Source organism: Lates calcarifer, linkage group LG15 (assembly GCF_001640805.2).
Source record: "Lates calcarifer isolate ASB-BC8 linkage group LG15, TLL_Latcal_v3, whole genome shotgun sequence".
NCBI classification, from domain to species: Eukaryota; Metazoa; Chordata; class Actinopteri; family Centropomidae; genus Lates; species Lates calcarifer.
The window spans coordinates 8,005,093-8,026,421 of record NC_066847.1 but is presented as its reverse complement, the minus strand read 5'-3'; the positions used below and the strand labels follow the sequence as shown (position 1 = coordinate 8,026,421).

General features: G+C 38.3%; 1 protein-coding gene across 1 annotated transcript in view; it reads left to right on the top strand.

Moving 5' to 3' along the window:
- The window catches only part of grik3 (glutamate ionotropic receptor kainate type subunit 3), a 90,983-nt gene that overhangs the window by 28,045 nt on the left and 41,609 nt on the right, over positions 1 to 21,329 (top strand). The window contains exons 2-3 of the mRNA XM_018698791.1: positions 20,645 to 20,818; positions 21,054 to 21,311. Of these exons, the coding sequence (XP_018554307.1) occupies positions 20,645 to 20,818; positions 21,054 to 21,311 (432 nt within the window). The remainder of the gene's footprint in view (positions 1 to 20,644; positions 20,819 to 21,053; positions 21,312 to 21,329) is intronic.

The following is a 21,329-nucleotide window of genomic DNA, read 5'->3' as shown; positions in this document are numbered from 1 at the left end:
AATGCAATTTAAAACACAATCAAAGCTAATGAAAGGCACCTGATCATCCATGACTAAAACTGTTTCAGCTTTAAATTGATCCCATGATCCTTTCTGAGTACTGCGAAGTGTAAGGAGGTCCACATATTGACTCCTCAAATACAAAGACATTTGTCTAAATTAGATTTTTTTTAACTGAAGGGCACCTTACAATTCCTCACAGATGAACCTTGAGTTACTGAGACAGAAGCCACAAGAAGTTTCATTATGTCACTGCAGCATCTTATGAGCCTGGCTGCATAGGCATTTATTGATGGAAGTTTAAACCTGCATTAATTGATTTTTTGTCCACTGGGAGACAGGACATCAGGCTGTAAACACAGACACACTGACACATTCATGTGTTAGCACACACTGGATATGAACCAACATTAACATTCATTAGGAGTCATGTTTCTGACCACATGATGGATGGAGGTGCTCCACTATGTTCACTAGCTAGTCACTAACTTAGCTGGTGTAGTGTTTGGGGAATCTGTCAGAGCATCTTTTGCTGAAAACAGCTTCCTACTGTGGCTGTAAATGGAGCTGATGAGAGCTATCAGACTGAAGCAAAACACAAAAGCTGTGGGCTTTAAAACCAAAACAATGAGCTGAACGATGATAAATGCTATACACTGAGGTCAGGAAAACTGAGTCTGATGATAATACTTTGCTGAATTATTATTACTAGTGACCCCTTAGTCATTACACATGGTCATTTAATCCATGCTTAATACGTGAAAATACTGATTAGTGCAGCTTTAATATCAGCAAATTTAAAGAGATAATTAAACTTAAAATGTAAAATATTTAGCTTAGTTTCATGAGGAAATGGCAGCTTCCGATTCAAAACACAGAGACTATAGCAGACTGTAGCAGCATCACTGACAATACTAATGTTACATGCCTCCCAACACATGTATGCCTTAATGATTTCCAGCACTGGCTGACAGCTTCGGCCATATCTTTCCTCCCCGAGTGTGTTTCTGTGCTGTTCACTCCCTCTCCTCGTGAGAAGCATGGGGAAAATAAGTGACAGTTAGCTTCGGAGACTCCAGCGCAGTGGTGCACTATGTCTGAGGCTGGCATCTGACAGGCCGCAATAGGGGGCCTACAATTGTGAATAGGCTCGACTAGAGACTGGGGGGGGTGGCAGTGAAGGAGGGGAGTCAGTAGTACAGTGGAGGCTTCTGACAGGTAGACAGCAGGTGTGAGTAAAGAGCACGTACTCGTTCCTGTACGGAGTGGGCTGTATCACTCTAAGTGATTCTGATATGCTTCCTCCTTTGTTTTTGTTTTTTTAAATCGGCAGACTGTTTGTGAAACTGGCATTCAGATGCATGGATTGTGGTTAGTCTTCACTCAATTCTGTTTAATTTAAGGTAATGAATCCATCACTTCTTTCTGTTCCAGTGGTGTGCTTTGTAAATTTCAAGTCGCACTTTTAAAATGTCAGAGTACGGGTTTGTTGTTCAACAGTAATTCTAACGACCTGGTGTAATAACTCTCTCAAGCAGTGAATGAAAAACTGCCTTTGAGGTCACTTCATAGAAGTGCTACCGCTTCCATTCTGTAGACTCGTATAATTAGAGTTCACTCTGGAGTTAACAGGCTCACATGAATTAATTCCCGTGCAACTTTACTCTTAATCAAGCTGACCTTCAGTTTGGATTGAATTCAAAAGTACAGCAGCTACTTCAGTGCAAAATAGCACTTTGTTGTTAGGCCTGAGAATGTGATATTATTGTTTATTTTAAAAGAGATGGCTTGAAGGATTATGTGTTCACCTGGATTCAGCAAGGTTATATACAATAATACTGAACATGTAATGAAGATCCATGCTCTTAAAGTGTGAGGTAAATGCTGACCTGAGCATTTTCCTGTCTTAATTTTGTTTTGCATGAATGCTCTCAAAGGTAAATAAAATCTGCTGTAAGAGTCAAATTTCATATACTAAGTTCACAACAGACATTAAGGCTAAATGTGGGTCACCAGAAGGAGAGAAATGTGGGTGCTGAGCAAGCTTAATTGCTTTGTATCTCTTAAGGTTTGAAGAAGGAAATAAGGTAAAAGTGTTCTCACTGTGTTTGCACTAGATTAAAGTCAAACAAAGTTACGAAAAAACAGGGTAGTGTTTCGATTTTTATCAGGACATATGGCAACAATGTGGTAATTTAACACCCTGTGTAACATACCAATCATAAATCTCTTCCAGGGAGATGAACAACATCTAAAGCACATGCATCATTTTCATATGCTCCAGTCTAAACTTAGCTATTTTCATCTTCTGGGAAATGCATACAGACTGGTTCTTTGTCTTAACAACAGCACCTGGCAGAAACAAGCTAAAGCCTGTAGATTTTGCACAGTAGACCATGGCTTGAAATAAGAATAATTATGTCCAAATTACCTGGTAAGCAATCATTTAATTCTCCTTGTCACATTGAATAAGGATTAATTTGCAGGCAAATATTACACAATGAATTATTGAATAACTCATCTCCCAAGCCAAATTAATCTTGAGAATTGATGATGTGGATGTAACCTGTGATCGGAGTAACATATTTCATGAGTCATTGGTGGCGCGCTTCGCATTCACAAGGGCATTACCAAGTGATGACTTGATTTCGACTGACTGTCCCCATTTGAATCCAGGTTATATAAATAAACAGGGGACGTTGGTGCAGCAGTAGACCGAGTTATGATTACATAGTCAGTCACTCAGCGTTTTAATTAAGTCTGTTAACGGGTTATGACAGTGCCTGAAACATTATGCATCACATGTAATGACTCATGAACCATTCTTTCCTGATTCCTCCAGACAACCAAAATGATTTTGTGCAATGGCTTTTAAAAGTTGACACTCCCTTGATGTTGGGAATCTGGTCTCACTGTTATGCAGCTGTACAACTTGATTTTCTACAGTCAGCCATGCCCCCCTCAGAAAACTGTAACAGGATATTACAGAAAAGGTAGAGCAGTTCATGCTTCATGCATCTTAGCGCCTCAGGCCATCTCTGCTTTGAATGACAAAATAGGTCCTTGACTCCATCTACTCACCAGCTTTACAGTATCTCTGCTTTCACGTTTCAAGTACTGCCATTGGAGTGACTGTTGCTAAACTAGTGCACTCTGAAAGTCCTTAAAGAAGTAAGTGTATCATGGTTGTTGCTGCTCTTCCTTCCCGCCACACGGCCAGCTGTCTTTAGGGCGGGCATTATGCTTGCCTTGGTCTCTTGATCCCACAAGCACCCTTGAGATTGGCCAGGCGGATTTAGTAGTTGCCTCCTGGCATATGGTGTTTATTATACTGTGTTAGATTGGCAGAAAACAATGGCACTTTTCTGTCTCTATTGGAGGCCACAGGGTAGGGTTCAACCAAGTTATAAGGGTGTCCACAAAATATACGTAACAACCCAACAGTCATTCTGTCGTTTAGGAGAAGTGATATTTCTTATTCTATCTAATCTGTCTAATCATTAAAAATATCTTGGTTTAGCTCTCATTCGTATTCATCAAAATGCATTTTGCATGAACTGGACAAGCTGTAGCCCCTGCAGCTGAATAATGGAACAAAAACATACTTGGTTTGATATGTTACAGCAGCTATAGAAAAGCTTTAATGTGAAAAGGGGAAATATGGGATTAAAAACGTGACCTCGATTTGACACCAAGCCACCGGCATTGTGGTGGCCGCCCAGAAATCGCAGTGTGTGCAGTTATGTTTTGAAACCTTTTATTAGCAAAAACCTCATAAGAAAAGCTGTTAGCCAGGTGGTCTCAGTGGGTAATGAACTTGTCAGCTCTGAGGTTTCAGAGTTTGTTGGCTTTGTTGTTTTTTGTTATTATTCAATTCAGCACCTTGGTCGCTCTTCTCCCCCGACTGATTTCTCAAGTCGCCACTCGGCCGCTTGTTTTGCACCAGGAACACATTTTAGCTTCTCCCATTGGACCCAAGGTATCGAATTGCCACTCATTCAAAATAAATAATCTACTCCCATAATGCTCCTACTGTGTATTCCCACAAATGCTAAGCAGCCAAAATGCTGTTGTAGCAATGGGATTTTCTGTTCTTTTTCAACAGCCCATCAATAGTATTAGTCCTGCCAGATAAAAGCACTGAGACTTGACTGCACAAGAAGGTGAGGTTAGTATGAGGTATGGATTTGCCTCAGTCCTTTTTCACTTCATTTGAGATTTCTTGCCTTTTTCATTTGGCAGAGGAAAATGCCACTGGCTCAGGCAGCATACATTACTCTGCAGTGGGTGGGATGAAGTTTTTATGATACCTTGTATGGCCTTGTGATATTTTGGAGCAAATTCCATGGACAAAAAGGAGTAGAGCTACTGATTATATAATAAATGCCTGATCATGTAGTAACACTGCACTGTAACTACACAGTGTCACTTCAGGTGCGCTGAAAATGCAAGAAAACTTATGTAATACATTACATCATTACCCAGCCAATATTAGACAGTTACTGTCGGTAATAATATATATCTAATAGGGGTGTAATGATTCTCCAAGTCCACAGTTGGGTTTATACTTTGGTTTTCTTAATGTTCCCCTACTGCTGATGTGAATGTGCCCGGGGGTCTGCAATCTCTTGGGTTATTTTTCATCTTGAGCTAATTAAACCAGCCTAACTTTTACCACAGGTATAATCACTTACTCATGATTGGACCAAAATAGCCATGTGACACATGCAGTTGGAAAACAATAAAATAGGTGTTATGTCTAATATTCACAGAATATAGAGCTTTCCATAACTTTATATAGAAAAATAAGAGCTAGGCTGCACCTGTAGTAGTGGTGGTGGGTTGGGGTTGGGGTATTTGTGAGGGTGGGGATGAGGGGTTTATTGTGGTTCCATCATCCCATAATGCAATACTATACAATGTATCGTTACCCTAATATCTAAGAATCAAAAGAATTAAAATGTCTTTACAAATCTTAGCAGACGGTTTACTTGTTTCAAAATATTGCTTAGTATTGTGATATTTCAAGTAATATAAACATTATACATTATATATTATATGTTATACACATTAACCTCTAGAGCTGAAAATATTAACTAAATAGAAATAAATCAGCAGGTTTTTCAAGAAATGACTGACATTTTAACAAACTATTTAAGGACAAACGAGAAGATCAGATGTCTGATGTCTGTATGGATCGCACACAGAAACAGGAGCAACATTATCATCAGCAATGATGGACAGCCCTAAGTGAGCATTTAAACAAGGTCAAGAACTTAATAATAGCAGGCTTGATTGCAAAATAAAAATCATAATATGGAGCCAGGTTTATTAAAAGTTATCATATTTGTTTTCCATAAGTTATAAGAGGATGTTTACAGCTGACATGGCTCCTCTTATTTAATTCTTGCTTAACCTGACCTTGCTCAGTTGGAGTGACAGTAATTTGATTTTTTTAAAACAAATATGCAAATGTTTTATGAACAATAACACTGTCATAATTCATTTTGTGGTCACCCTGTTCTGACAGCAAATATATTCCACATGTGGTCTGTGCTGCAGTTTCTGCTAGTTTGAAAGTTGTCTGAAGTCTGAGCGGAAATCATTATCCCACTTCAGACAGGTGAGTATCTCCATCGTGTTTTACAGGTGACTGATCAGACATGACGTACAGCCCGTTGTATAGGCAATTCACAGGGTGCACACATGTTATGTGTTCTTTCGAGAACAAAGTGTCGGCTGATTGTCAGTACTCCACATGGAGCTGCTTTAGCGGGATGCCATGTCCATGTCAGGGATCAAAGCGAACAGTGAAGACGATTTATGCTGTGCAGCGTGTGTGACCATCACTCGGAGGGTGGAGGAAGTGATGTGAGAAAACAAGCTGTTGCAGTGGTCTGAGAATAATGGCAAGATAGTGCTGTTGACAGTGCTGTTGTTAGAATGCCTCTCCAAGTTATCTTCAAATCGTCATTTTTAAAACCATGTATTATAGGAGTGATTTTCAAAGGTTTGTTTTATCCAACCCAAAGAAACGTTTGATAAGACAGTATGACTTTCCTAGAGGGATGTTTTGTTACATAAAGAACTTGCAAACAAGCTTCTTAAATTACTGATTGGGAAAATGAACTGTCCTCTACTGTAGGCAACTTCACTGACCTTCAGGATAAAAATTTGATAAGTGATTTTGTATTAAAATATTATAAATTATGTACTATAAGGGGGTTTTCATGTATATGTGAAGAACAGATAAATCCATGGGATGCTATAAGACTATAAATATTATGGTACAGTATCTCAGTTTCAAGGGCACATAATAATCTGATATTTTTGGTGAATTTAATAGAGAAAACAAATAAAAAAAATCTAAGCATTTTCCACAGCATTGCCTCTGGACTTTATCAGTGCCTGTGCAATGAAACACATACTTAATGGGTTTGTTTAAAATGGCCTAATGGTGTTCTTGGTCTGTGTCCAAAGATACTCAGAAAAGCAATGCAGGAATAATTTAGACATTTAACTTTGGGCCGTATATTTTTGTCAAGGGCACTGATCTCATTAGAATTATTCCCTGATGCCACTGACTGACATTTCTTTTTGTGCTTTGGCTTTTTGACTCACACTTGTTTCTTTGATTTCGATTTCACCGCAGTCGGTGGCGCGAGCGAACTTGGCACTGCGAACAAAGATCAGTGATGAGACTCGTTGCACCTGTCAGAGTTGACCAGATCAGGTAATGAGGAAAGTCCCTCAGGATGTTAACGAAGCCATTAAGCACTCATGTGTGAAACTGCTTGGAAGTCGGCGTGTTAAATCGTAGCAGCCAAATTAAAATTCACTGCACATGGCACTGAAATGTAAATATCCTGCCTTTGCAAGGATGAGCTGGCCTCCTTCTCCGTGCTCTAATCGGCTTTGAAAAGACGGTGCAAAGTGCTTAGGAATAATGCTTGTGCTCTGTGATAAAACAGGCAGCTTTTATTATAAACCTACAATAGTGAAGCCATGTTTGAAAAAGAACTAAAATATAAGCTCTGCGCATTTTGTTCTCCACACTGAGAATAAATGGCTCTCATTCAGGACACAACGTGTACGCAACAGTTTTCTCACACAATGTCTCTTGTCACATCATTTTTTGTTTTGTTTTATCATCTTCAGGACAACACGGATGTGTCTGGAAGCTGTAGATTGATACGTTTATTTAACAAGAAGGTTTTGAAAAAGAGATCATTAGAGGGAAAAATAGTCCTTGTATATCAGTCTGATTCAAATATAGACCTACTTTTGCCTTATCTGTTTGATGAAACGACATGACTAGCCATGGAGTGTGTCTACAAGAGAGGTTTCATGTAGGCTGTCAGTCAAATCATTGCAGTCAAACGTTGATTTACATACAGTCATGAGGGAATGTGTTTTGAAGTTGATCATTAAGGCAAGTTTTTTTTTTCAGTATTGGGCTTTTAAACTAATATACTTTACATGCATGTGTTAAAGTGAGGAATGTCTACCTGTGATAGCTTGAATTCAGATTCTATAAATGTCAATTTTGGTCTCACGAGTTCAGAAGGTATCAGTTAATGTCCCTGGGTTGACTGGTCCTTCACATTCATTGCTCTCTGCTCAATCCTCATGAGCACATGGCCCTTCTATACGTGTCCTGAGGGGAGTAATCTCCCTCCTCATACCACCAGCAAAGTTTTGAAAACGTGGATGAAAATGAGCGCCCAGGGCCTCAATTCAGATGTGTTGAGATTGGTCCTGTTCCAGAGGATGTGAACACTCTCACAGACACAGGGAAGTTAATTTCCATTTGAGTGCCTCCTGTCCCAGAAACTGGCCAGAGGTGTCCCAGATGATCTGACCTGCACCTCCCCCTCATTTGTCTACATTAACTTTGCATGTGTGGTCCATCCAATAATAAAGTGGGGCAGATTTATATTTAGCCTCGCCTGCAATGACTTTGAAAAACAGGGTGACTCTTGTCTTCAGACCCCTTTCAGCCTCTCAGCTTGAGGGCCTCGTTTGACTCTATAATAAAAATTTGAGCTGCCTTTTTAAGTTTGATATTAATCAGGTTTGTTACAAATATTGAACTGCCTGGAATCTTTGTCATTAATTGGGTTGCAATCAAGCTTTTTTTCTGTCTTGGAATTAAAAATGCAATAAAGCCTGTCTGAGATGTTTACTGCCTTTTACAAAAGTAAGACAAGAGATCATAAAAGGATACTTATGTCCTGTTTTCATTATGCCTCTGGCAAAAGACAGTAATTTCTATGGGTGGGAGACGGTAATAGCACTGTCAAAGAGTTTTATACGTAGCTGAACTCAAACTCTTGTTCTAATTATGTTAAGCATTAAAGCAACTAAGTGGTTGTCAAAACTGCACGGTAATAAGGTGGCCTAAATTAAACAATGCCTTTCCATTTTAGTATGGACTTTGAAGCTGCTCACAGAGATAAACACAGGCCTCGATATTAATTGCACCTTTAGTTGTAAAAATCAATGTCAATTACACTGCATGATTTTGTGACCCAAAGTAGTTGTCTAGCCTTCCACTTTATAGACTATACATCCGACTGTGGTGCTTTAACCCTCAGGTTGAGCCAATTGGTCAGCAACAGGTTTGTGACAGTAAAATTAAAAGGTCCCTCCGAAGTGCTACTAATGAAAATGAAGCCCTCCAGCCCCAAAGTGACCCGTCACAAAGAATATGAACATAAAACTGTATGGCGAAGCCTTGAGGTAGAAGGCTATTACACTCAGCCTTCAGTGCTGCAGTTTCACTGACACTCATCACGTTATATTGATTCTAACATAAAAAGTACCATAATGAAATTTGACAGACTTAAAAGTAAAAGTTGTCCTTCACACACACACACACACATATATATATATATATATATATATATATATATACACACACACATAGAATTTTCCCCATACAAATGAGCCCTAACTTAATTCTTATATCACTTCAATGGAACATACTAAGAAAAAGGTGTACGTATGTCTTGAATGGAACAGTGTGAGACATTACAGAATGTTCAGCCTGAAAACAGCCCTGCACTAAAAAACAAGAGGAGGGGTGCATTGGTGGTGGTGGGGTGTTATTGCAAGTACCAGTGAGGAGATGAGATACATTCCAGACAGTTTAACCAGTAGATCCATTATAGTGAAGGTTTATTAGATGCCAAAACACTGTACCCGTAACACTGTGAGAAGAAATTACATCACATTGCACTGCGGAGAAAGTGGACAACGGTTTGCTGGATAACCGCGTGGTGTTTCCTGCTGTGCTGAGGCAGTGGTCTCATTGAAACAAAAGAAGCTGCTGCGTTTTTCCACACAGTGCTGTTGTCTGTATGAACACTGCCTTACTTTGCTGCAGTAGCAGCTGAGATGCTGAGAGAAACTACTCTGTTTTGCTTGCCTAGCAGATAAAGCCCACTTGCTTCAACACGTACGCAGATCTCTTCATTTAAGTACTCAGACTGGGAAGAAAAGAACATAACTATGTGTTTATGGGTGACAATCTGTATTTTCAGACACAGGTTTTAAGTAAACAATACTCAGCTATCCTGCAAATGCCATGCTTGTTTAGTGCCTACTTATCTGCACTTTGTGATGACTTGAATGTTTGGGGGTTAGGGGTTAAAAGGATCATATGAAGTGTTTTATGGTTCATACTGTGTTGTTTCTTTTTCCAAGACTGTAGGGGGAAGCCTCCAGTCATCTAAGTGCAAAAATAGCTCACTTATTCAAGTTCTTGAAAACATACTGTAATTAGCCTTATCAAATATAATCATACCCTGTCACTTTTATTTCATGCTGTTATATTGTTTGCTCACTGTTGTTGCACAAATAATGTTATGTCATGCATAAATTACTTATTTGGTATTTTCCTTTTCGTAGCGGATGGGAAAACACCCAATGTGACTCACTTCAGTTGTAAACAGAAGTGCAGGGTTCTTGAAAGTTACTTCTTGTACTGCCATTAAAAATTGAACTGTTAGAAGATGTTCAAGTGTTCCAGGAGTTTTGCATTTTCTACACTTGCATGAATACTCCTGACAATATCAGGGTATGTTGAGACAGCGGGGGAGGGTATACATGGCCAACAGCTATGAGGATTTACAGCTGGTATGTCTGAAACGGTATCCTCTAGGTAGAGAATCGTGTTGCAGTGAGGTTAGAGACATCATTCTAAGTTAATTAGCCTGATAAGATTTTAATTCAGTGTATATATTTATGCTGGAAATACAACTTAGGAATAAAAAATAATAGAACTACTTGTAAGCAGACACATACATAGATTCAGAAACACTGTATTTTCTTTTCACAAGACAAAAGTCAGAGCAGAGTATGTCAACTATATTTTTAAATCAGAGAAAGAGGAGGCAACCTTTGGCTGGTGAGTAAGCTTGTTGAGCTTGGGGTCATGATCAAATTGCTTATTGACAAATGTTGCCAAGGATACAGTACTTAACTGTATCCTGTAGTTATCTTTATGTAAGTCCACTTTCTAAACACACACACGTTTTATTGACGGTGCACCTTCCAAAGCTGTTGTTTATGCACAGTGTGGAGCTTTTTTTCCTGCTGCTGGCCACCTTTGTGTCCCACTGTGACAAAATGCCAAGGCTGCAGGTCTGCATATTTTCTGCCACCATATGTGGACAAAGAAAGGTGGCAGCGGGTGAAGAGATAGATGGGGTAGGGATGGTGATGGACACAGGTAGCTTGGCACAGCTCAGAGCCCCCCATCCACCTGGCATTAGTTACCATTGTCTCGCTCCTCCGTTTTCCTGGCACAGCCTTTGATTGAACTGGCTGTGAGGTGAGGATTTGGCATGGGGTGGGTTTTTACCTCGTGATAACAATAGGCCACAGACGGGGGAGGTGGCCGTTTGTATTGTGCATTGTGGTACAGGATTGTCTAATGCAGGTTCACTGTGCATTGTGCAGTGTCTCTGGAAAGGGATTTGTGGTTTGTAAAAGGGCATCTGAGTCCCACTGCTCCGTTTGGCTAATCAATTCGGTGTCCTCACTGGGTTGTCCCACAATTGTCCTCATACAGTATGAGGCAGTTTCTCTTGACTGAAGGGATCTAATTGACACAGCCAAGTGTTTTATAGCATACAGGGAGAAAGATACACCCATTCCTTCTAGTTTGGAAAAAAAAAGGTATTTTCATTGCAAGCACGCCCCGACACCCCTAATCATGACCAGGGTGCCCTGTACGGTGCAGAGCACAGGCTCCCGCCCTGACAGATTATCCGGTGTGAATGTTTGGGAATGATAATGAGATCAAAACACCTCACTAAGCTGGGAAGAGAGGGTGGAGACTGGAGAGGGAGAGGGAGCGAGGGAAAGCGAGCAAGAGTGAGCAGGGGAGAGGGGGTGAGCGATAGCTGCGATAAATTGCAGAAGCAGAACCACTTGAGCATAAAATTAGATTTTACAAATGTGTTGTTACCTGACAGTCCTCTGACAGAGGAGATATCACAACATTATAGGGCTGCATGAGTGCTACTAATCGTATCAAATAAATAAGAATGCCTCTCAGCTGTGATAGAGCTCGATGGAGATTCAATGTGGACAGTGAGTTAGAGAGAGAAATAACATAATTAAAACAGCCTTTCTCATTATGGACTCAAACATTAGAAGCCCAAATTCAATTTATATGATAATATATTATGCTCTGTAAGCTGTGCACATTATGACACATTTGTCTAAATGCTGTGACACTTAAAACATTGTCACTGCTGAAGTCACATTTTGAAGAGAAGCTTTTGGAACTTAAGAATAACTGTTTCTGGTGATATTTCTCTCCTTGATGTGTGTCTCTGTCATTATTCTCTATCCACGACTAGACACTTCTGCTGCTATCAATTAGCGATACGTGATTGTTTAACAATAACAACAATTCTTTCTTTGGATTTTGTAATAAAGTGAAACTAGTTGCCTTCAGTGGTTAGAAGAAATCAGTTATTGTAACAAAACATACATTTACTATATGCACAGCCTGTCACCAAAACAAATAAAAACAGTCACTCTGCATAATAGATTTCTATAAGACTGGGTATTTGAGAAGGCATTATTTGCCACATTATTGGTGGTTACAATAGTAAGGTGAATACATCATTAAGACATGAGTGTAGACTGAATGAATCAGTCTGAATGATGAATGGAAGCTCCAATTCAAGTCAGCTTAGCAGAGGGAGACAATGTGTGTGAGAGACAAGTCACTGAGGCAAGCTTTATCTATAGTATGCTGCGTGTGTGTGAACCCGCTGCAAATGTGTCGCACTATGAGTAAATATATGGAAGGTTATATTCCCCAAGGTGATAAATCTTTGAGGAAATGTTTTACCTGATGTTTATTGCTTGATATTTCAAATAGATAGTGATGGTTATACCTGTTATTTTGCAACAGTCTAAACACTAATAGTGTCAATAATAATCTGTTGTTAGACAGTTTTATTTCTGCAATTTTGTAACAGTTGGTTTCATGTTTTTTTCAAGTGCTGAATCTTGCAATTGGAAGTAAGTTTTTCACATATGACTCATGTTAACTTTCTCATATCTATACCAGATGCCACTTTTGCACAGTGGGAGGGCACTAAAGCCCACTTAATACATTTGCCATGTATCTGGCACATATTAAACTGAAACAGACTGCAGAGTCTGGGTTATGAGCTATAGTAAAGTGGCTGTATTAATATTTGTATGTTTGTGCCATGATCATGCATTGCTCTCAATTTTTTGCAAGCAAAGCTTAAGTTAAGACAACCATTAAACATATTTATATTCAAATTTTCACAAAAGGAACTATAAATACTGTTAGTGGGCCACAAAAGGATCAGATGTAGAATATGTCACTGAGGTCGTGTAAGTTGAAATGCCTATTTATTCATTGTTTAAACAATGAAGCCATTGTTGTGGCTGTGACAAAAAAGTTAAAACTGCTCTTAGAAGCTACAATTATTAACTTACAATTAAACCATGTTTTTTTTTTTTTAGCCTTAACTGATGCAGACTACCTCTCTGATCATTTCAGTGTCAATGTTATGAATAAGAAATTTAACCCATAGCCCATCTCCTTACTGCCATTATGGTTCAGATTGTAAGTACAGTAGGTCATCTATCAGTGCTAATTTGATAGGCTAATATTCCTATTTGGGTTGATGAGTCAAATGGCCTTCTAAAATAAGATCATAGCTGAATTAAATGACACTATTATAAAAATAACCAGTCACTATGATATTTTAACTATATTTACCAGGTCGCACATTTATTAAATCCAAATACACATACACTATAAACATAGGTCAATTGGAGATATTTATCACCTTAATGAAAAATGGAAATTGATATTAATGTTTAAATATACTAATATAGTCACATTTGATTGTGTCACTATTAAAACTTAATTGCTATGGTAGAGAACACAAATTCCTATGTAATAACACGTGTTGCCTTATTATGTTTAAAACATGTTCATTATTTTTAAAGGGATTAAATGGGCATTAATATAAGCTTAGTATAACTAGAATTCTATATCGACTAGAATTCTTGTGGCTAGAATGAGGCGTTTGCATTAGCTGCCACTTATCTCAATGGTTTATTCTTCCCCTTAGGTTAATTTACATATATAATCAGTATACACAGACACTTATGTAACAGCAGATGCCACCCATACTGTAATATGGTCCATTTAATCCTTTAAGCTATACCATCTTTAAGCTTTTGTGGTAATGTGGATGATTACATTGCATATGTACTACATGCAATGTAATCATCCACATTACCAAAACACACTACATAGGCTTTGTAAAAGAAAAGAAAAAAAAGTCCTGTCTATTAATTAACAACAATAATATACTGTTTGTGGCCCTAACATTTTTTTTTTAATCTAATGTCTGTAAACATAATTATAGTACTGGTAAGAACAATGCTAAAATCATATCAAAGGGACATGTTTTAGGTATTCAAATGTTTCATCAAATCTTATTATATCTTACTTGGTGCTATTACACTATAGTTATAATGTAAGGCAATCTCACACATGAACATATTTAAAGATAACACTTCCATAATTTAGAGGTCATTTATGATCATAATATTCATTTTGCGATTAACATGTGTGCAAACATTAGCATGTAAACACATACCTGTCATTCCTTATCACAGATTCAGTCTCAACAACATCAGTGGTACAGAAACTAGTAAGTGTATGTTTTTCTGTAAAATTTGTCTAGTGGCCTGAGCGGTAGAAATATTGTTTTATATTAGTGACAGACACAGTTTATTATATATAAATGCACACTTCATTTATTTTTGCATACTTTGCTCTCTGTATCAAGATTTAAACATTAATTTGTTGAGGGATAAGTCATTAGCCAGTTGAATATTCACTACAGTTATTAATCACCCGCTCATCTATGCTCCCTTATTCCTGATAAGGAGTCACAGAGGAACTAAAGCATGATGAGAAATACATGGAAACACTGCAAACAGGTCACTGATCCACTGCAGGACTAACACACACAGACAAACACATTCATGCTTAGACCTATGCGCAATTTAGAGTCTGGGATTCACCTGACCTGCATGTGTTTAGACAGTGGGGGGGAAACCAGAGCAGTGGGGCGAAACCCAAGCGAACATGGGGAGAAGAACCACAGCTAAGATCAAACATAGAACCTCCTTGCTGTGAGGTGACTTTGCTAACTAATGAGCCAACATGCTGCCAGACACCATTAATTAGCCAGCACCCTTAATTTCCTCTCATGATGCTTATCATTGATTAAATGTATCAGATTCCTGGCCTGCTTTTTGTGATACAAAATGCAGCACTGGCTAACTTAACCACTGGTCTCAGTACTGTATAACTGTTAGTCCCAAGTGTTGTGTTGTTACCCTAATTATGAAGGAACATATTCTTCCTGAAAATTGGCTTCATTTCCGAGTGTTCATGGTGGTTTGCGTGCATGCTTTGTGCTGGTCATTGTTTGCTGCCATCATTGTGAAACTGAGTGCTGTTGCACGTCCAGGGAGACAGGAAGCTATTCACAGGGAGATTGGGAATCCCACCAGTGAAAAGAAAGTACAAAAGAGCAACACTCAGAAATGCAGTGGGCGAGCACACATGTATCCAAGAGCATAATGAGCTAGTTTCATTGTTTAGGCTTCTGCACTGGTTTGGCCGGCAGCGAGGAGTTTGTTTTAACAAGCTCAAGGTATAATACAATGGAGGGCAATAAAAATAAAATATTTACATTCTTCATGTTATCTGTCTATACATAGGGATTTTAGTTGTATTTATATAATGAAAAACTGAATATTTATTTATTTGAACTTTTGTTGATTTCAATTAAAACAGGCCATAATAAACTCAGTGAAATCAATCTTGTTTAAAAATGAGGTTACCCAGGTTTATAAGGACAAGTGAGGTAATGTAATTGTATTCAGTGATGTTGTGAAGCTTTTTGTAACTACATGTAAGGTCAGATTCTTGCTTGGCAGAAACTAACAAAAAGGTCTCTGATCTTGTCTGTCCTCCACACAAATTTCATGTTGCACAAGGGCAGTGGTATCAGTTTTTGCCTCAGCAATAAAAAGTGCAGATATCAAAAATGACCTTGCTTTGCTTTTAAACTGTGGGTGCTGCATTTTATTTTGAACACACACGTTGTTGGGGAGAATAAAAAGAAAAAAATAAAGCACTGAGTTGGCTGTTTAAACTAGGATGTGATAGTTTTTTTAAAATGAAAGTTGACAATTGTCTGATACCTAGAAACAATGGATGCTAATCTGACAATCTTTGGGTTGTGCTTTTGTGTGATTACTGTTTGGATATATAGACAAACACATCCTCATGAACATGTTTACATTTCATTACAAGCAAATATGACTTCTCCAATCTTGGATGTAAGCCCAAACAAATGGATGACAATCATAATTAGAAAAAAACATGTCAGATTAGTCCTTGAATGACTCAATCTCATCATACAGCAGCTTTGAGATCAGGATAAATGTGTCACTGCCTGCATTCAGTTAAGATAGTAAAAGGAAAAAATTATCAGAACTATATCATTTCCAAACAGGACAATGTATATCTTTAACATAATGTGGTAAAAGTCATCAAACCAAGGGACAAAAATAGCAAAAACAACCCCCGGCATCATTCTATTTTAATGTCGCTTTGTTTTGGCAGATTGTCATTCTGTCACTCAGATCACAGTCTTTGAAGTCTCGAGTCTGTAAATGCAGTGGATGTTAAAAATAAGTATTTTCTGTGGTACCCAGATGATTCCAAACCTAACCAACTAAGCTGGCTCGCAGGCAGTCTGCCACCACATAACAGCAGAGAGTGGGTTTATGCTTGTGCAGTTGCCCACGTTGTTTGCGGGTACATAACATGTGGGGCTTTCATGCTACAACATGGATTTTTGTAAGGGCATGTACAGCTGAAATGTGAAACTCGACGGCACAGCGTGTATCTGTTGGTTCCTTTAGGCCGTGCAGAACCCTCTGCACGCACAGCTTCTGTTTAAGAATTAAATTCAGCTTGATATTCATTCACACCACAGATTACCAAGGCTTTCATTTGCATGCAGGCCAAATGTTTTATTAATGTATAATTTATTAGCTTAAATAATAACATTTTGTGCACTTAAAATCAGCACTACGGTCACATTTGTTAGTTGAACTGTTTTTAATTTCTTGCTGAACTTGTGTTTCTGTTCCAATATCAATATTTGACATTGTGATATATGCTGTACATTGTGGTCTATTAGATATTGTCTGGTTGTTGCCAGGTTGACCGCCCTTACATACTCTGGCTTTATCACTGATGCCAGTGTTTTGTGCAATTACATCTGCGCATCTTGGAAGCTAAACACATATGTCATATTAGATGTTGGGACCATTAAAACACCACTGGGATAAGGTTTATCAGCAATAGAAGTCTGTCTCAGGCTTGTTGTTTTACTTAACTCCACTGGAGGGGTAAAACCAGCAGTGCAGATTTGTAACTTAGTTTTACTTGTTCTATATTTATGTTAAATTTTGGGTGGTCTAATTTAATGTACTTTTTGCAGTTTAAGAGTAGTCCTCTCTTCACATACATCAGTCTGTGGCTTTTGAATGCAGCCAATCCACAAAGTCCTCAAAGGACAAATTATGGAAACAGCTGCAATTAGTGCCTGATTTATATATTGTGGTAGGACCTTGGAGACTAATTAAAGGCCTTTGTGTTCTTGTCTATAGACATGCTAATTTGAAGCCTTTTGATGGAGATTCACAAGAACAAGTCTGAAATTCATGCATTGCAATTCACACGCGCCCACTATAGTAACGAACATTCAGTGTAGTTGTCCAAATGGGAACTTGTAAACATGTTCCATAATATTCCAATCTCTACATCATTAGTGTAAGTTCTGCGTAGCACTAAAAAGAACTGCTTATCCCTTATTTGATGGAGTTGTGGGAACTCTTGTACATTAAGCCTTGCTGTTGTGCTCATGGCAGAACTCTAAAAGGGGCAAAGCAAATTATCCGCAGGATTTTCCTCCCAAGGAGCAGGTTTCCCCCTGTTTATTAAATTTGTTAAAGTGCTTCTGAGCAATGCACATTTTATCCTCTTAACAGTCAAATTACTATATACTCCAGCAATTACTTAATGTACTCTAATGAGATTTCCCCATGAAATGGAAGGATTCATTTATTTTAATGTGACGCATTCCACCGGGCGGTTTATGCATCACATCCCCTCGCAATCCGGGAAGGCTTTGAGTCATAAATAGTAAGATGAGCTTGGCTTCCAGACTTTCCACTCTGCCCACAGCAACAGAGGAATATGATTCTGTGATCCAGGTGCTGGGGGTCTGTTCTGGGGCATCAGCAGGTCACAGGTGCTAATTTCAAGCTCAGCTCCCTGCAACCAGGTATTCTGTAGGATTAGTGAAATAATACGAGGCTGGCAGAGTGTTTGTGTGCTAGGTCATGGGAGCGCAAAATTCAAAGCACAAATAACTCACCAAAAACACTAAGATAAAATAAAATGAAATAAAATAAAATAAATGACTTTGCCCTCTTTGAATCCCAGTGGGCCACATTAAATTAAAGCCATTTTAATTGACTTTTTCTGTACCTTTTAATATTGGTAAAGGTATGCATGGAACCAGTAACACCTTAATCAGCATAATTTTCTCAGCTGTCATGGTTCCAGCTTTTCTGTTATGTTCTCTGGTTATATATATTTAGGTTTTAGACTCTTGGTGAGACAAAACAAGCAGATGATGTCACCTTGAACAATGCAGAAACCATCAATAGATTAATAGACTGTGAAACTAGTAGTTAGCTGCATCCCTATGAGGCAAGCAATTTATGAAAACATGTTAAATGTCAAGCCATAAATGGCTGAAACTGGACCAATAAATGTAATTAATCAAACCAACAAGTTAACACACAAATATCTGAAACTACATTAGAATGGTGGTATAAAATTATATGTCCCTTATATGGTTAGCAACACCATGAAATCAACCAATATTTACTATAAAGCAGTGTCTCAATAGAGATTTGAAATGATTATCAACTTTTAAAGACAGATCTGACTCAGCTTTAACAAGAAGCAGAAATAACTAAAATGTCTAATATGGTGATTTAATGTTTAGAAATGTGTCATCTCAAGGCAGAAAAAGCAGGTTTTTAGAGGTTGTCTCTATAGCTCAAATGATGACCATAAAAGTTCAACTTAAGTACAGACACTTAACACAGTAACTTTTGATGACAGTGAACAATTTCTTTTTTAGAATTGACAGAAGATGGCAGAGACACTTTGCTTTGTTATTGAAATGGATAATATGATGAGAGTGGAGGTGGAGGAGCCAGTCTCTCCATAAGCTGATGTTCCTACAGGCGTCTTTTTAAGAAGCTGTCGAAACTGTCTTCTTAAAGGCTGCAGCTGAGCCACAGAGGAACTTTGTTGTCTTACATTTGACAGTACTTGTAATGTTTGTTACTTTACCAATTACACACAAATTGTGGAACTTACGTTGTTTTAATGTTCAATGTCAAGGCCATGACAGTGAAGTATTTTACAAAGAAATACTTCAAATATTATGTATTGAAAATGAAACAAAAATACATGTTTTTTTTTTCAACCGATTATGTGACAACAATTAAACATTTATTAGTGTTAGTGCCACTAATGTTTCACTGTTTTGTCATTATTATTCCTTTAGCTATAATAATTATTATTATTACTATTACTACTATTTACATTTTGAATTAGTCTGTGTATCTGCAATGTTTACTTTCTCTTACCCCATCCCCCCACCCCCTCTCTGTCTAAACCCAACCGGTCGAGGCAGATGGCCTCCCACCTTGAGTCCGGTTCTGCTCGAGGATTCTGCCTCTTAAAAGGAAGTTTTTCCTTGCCACAGTCGCCTAGTGCTTGCTTATGGTGGGATCTGTTGGGTTTCTCTCTGTAAATTTTATAAGATAAAGAGTATGGTCTAGACCTGCTCTATATGTACAGTGTCTCGAGATAACTTCTGTTGTGAATTGGCGCTATAGAAATAAAACTGACTTGACTTGTTTTGTAAATTGTAGACTGCTTGTATGGGCTGGTTTTCATCACACACACTTATCCACATATAATGTGGCACTCCAGTGATTCAGTATTAGACTGTTTGTAAGTTAAGCTTTCTGTGACGGCGTTAAGGCCAAGACAATCCCAATGACATCACTATGACAGCATCTTAGCGCCTTTCTCAGACTTTAGAAAGTTCCCTTTAGAGCTACAGCTTATACAGCTATTCACAGGTTTAACAGTACTCTCCATAACAAATTAACACGTCTATATGTATGAAATCAATGGAGTGCCTTTAAATGACCTAAACTGAATATAAAATACTTTTTCCATTGCTTAAGCTTTATGGTCTCTGTCCTTCTGGTCCAGCATATCATGAAAAAAAAAAACATTCATCTCGCAAATGACAGAAAAAGTTTTTTTTTTTCTTGCACTGCAGGATGTAGTGCAGGACTGATGTCTGATACACGCCACCATCTGAAATGATACTCTACTTTGATGTGAACATAGACATGTTTTTTTAAGTTTTGAGTCGTCCATTCCATCTAAAAAATATATATATAAAAAAGGAAAACTACTTTCCTTTGAATTTTATGTAAAAGAAGAGAGCCCAAGTCCAGATATCTGCACCACCACTGTTGAAATAAAAGGACATCTTAATGGAGAGACAAGAGCCTAACCTATTGTGCTGGCCTGATGGAACAGACAGACACACAGATGCATATATACACACACACACACACACATACACACACACACTCCCGTAAATCCATTATGGCTTTAGACTTCAAAGCTGATATTGGTTTTTTTCCACATTCCCTGAAAATGGAGAGGGTTGCTCCATGTTTGCTGAGCAAATTTAATACCTTGTGTAATGTGCACTGCTCCCCTTGCTGTTAGTCCTAAGTGCAAATGCCTCTCAATATTTTCCTCCATTTAGTCCTACCTGGAATTTTGTCTGTGTTTCTCCTTTTGCTTGTGATCAGCTTGTTTGAGACCAACTGTCATGGGCTTTACGTGTCCTTCTCTTTTGTTTTTCAGGTGGGATTTTTGAGCAAACGGATGGACCTGTTTCACTTGTGAGCGCGGAGGAGCTTGCCTTTAAATTTGCTGTCAATAACATTAACCGAAACAGGACTTTGTTGCCAAACACAACATTAACATATGACATACAGAGGATTAATATCTACGACAGCTTTGAGGCGTCGAGAAAAGGTGAGTGACTTGTTTGGCGTTTATTTAAGGATTGTGATCTCACTGTGGAGGAGGACAAGAATCTTGTCATCAAAAAAAACTAAAACACCTGCATTAGTTTGTTAGCTATGCTTGCTTCAGCTCACAAATTAAAGCCCTATATTTAAGTTCTTATTAAATGGAATTCTTATTAAACATACTGTGACAGAACATATCTTGCATTCTTCTAAAGCTTTACTCTCCTCTTCTTCTCTAGCTTGTGACCAACTGTCTTTAGGTGTGGTTGCAATATTTGGGCCCTCACATAGCTCATCGTCAAATGCTGTGCAGTCCATCTGCAATGCATTGGAAGTGCCGCACATCCAGGTGCGGTGGAAACATCACCCAATGGACAACAGGGACACCTTTTATGCCAATTTATACCCAGACTACTCATCACTAAGCTATGCTATCCTGGACCTGGTGCAGTTTCTCAAATGGAAAACAGCCACTGTTGTATATGATGACAGCACAGGTGAAGAGATTATACTAT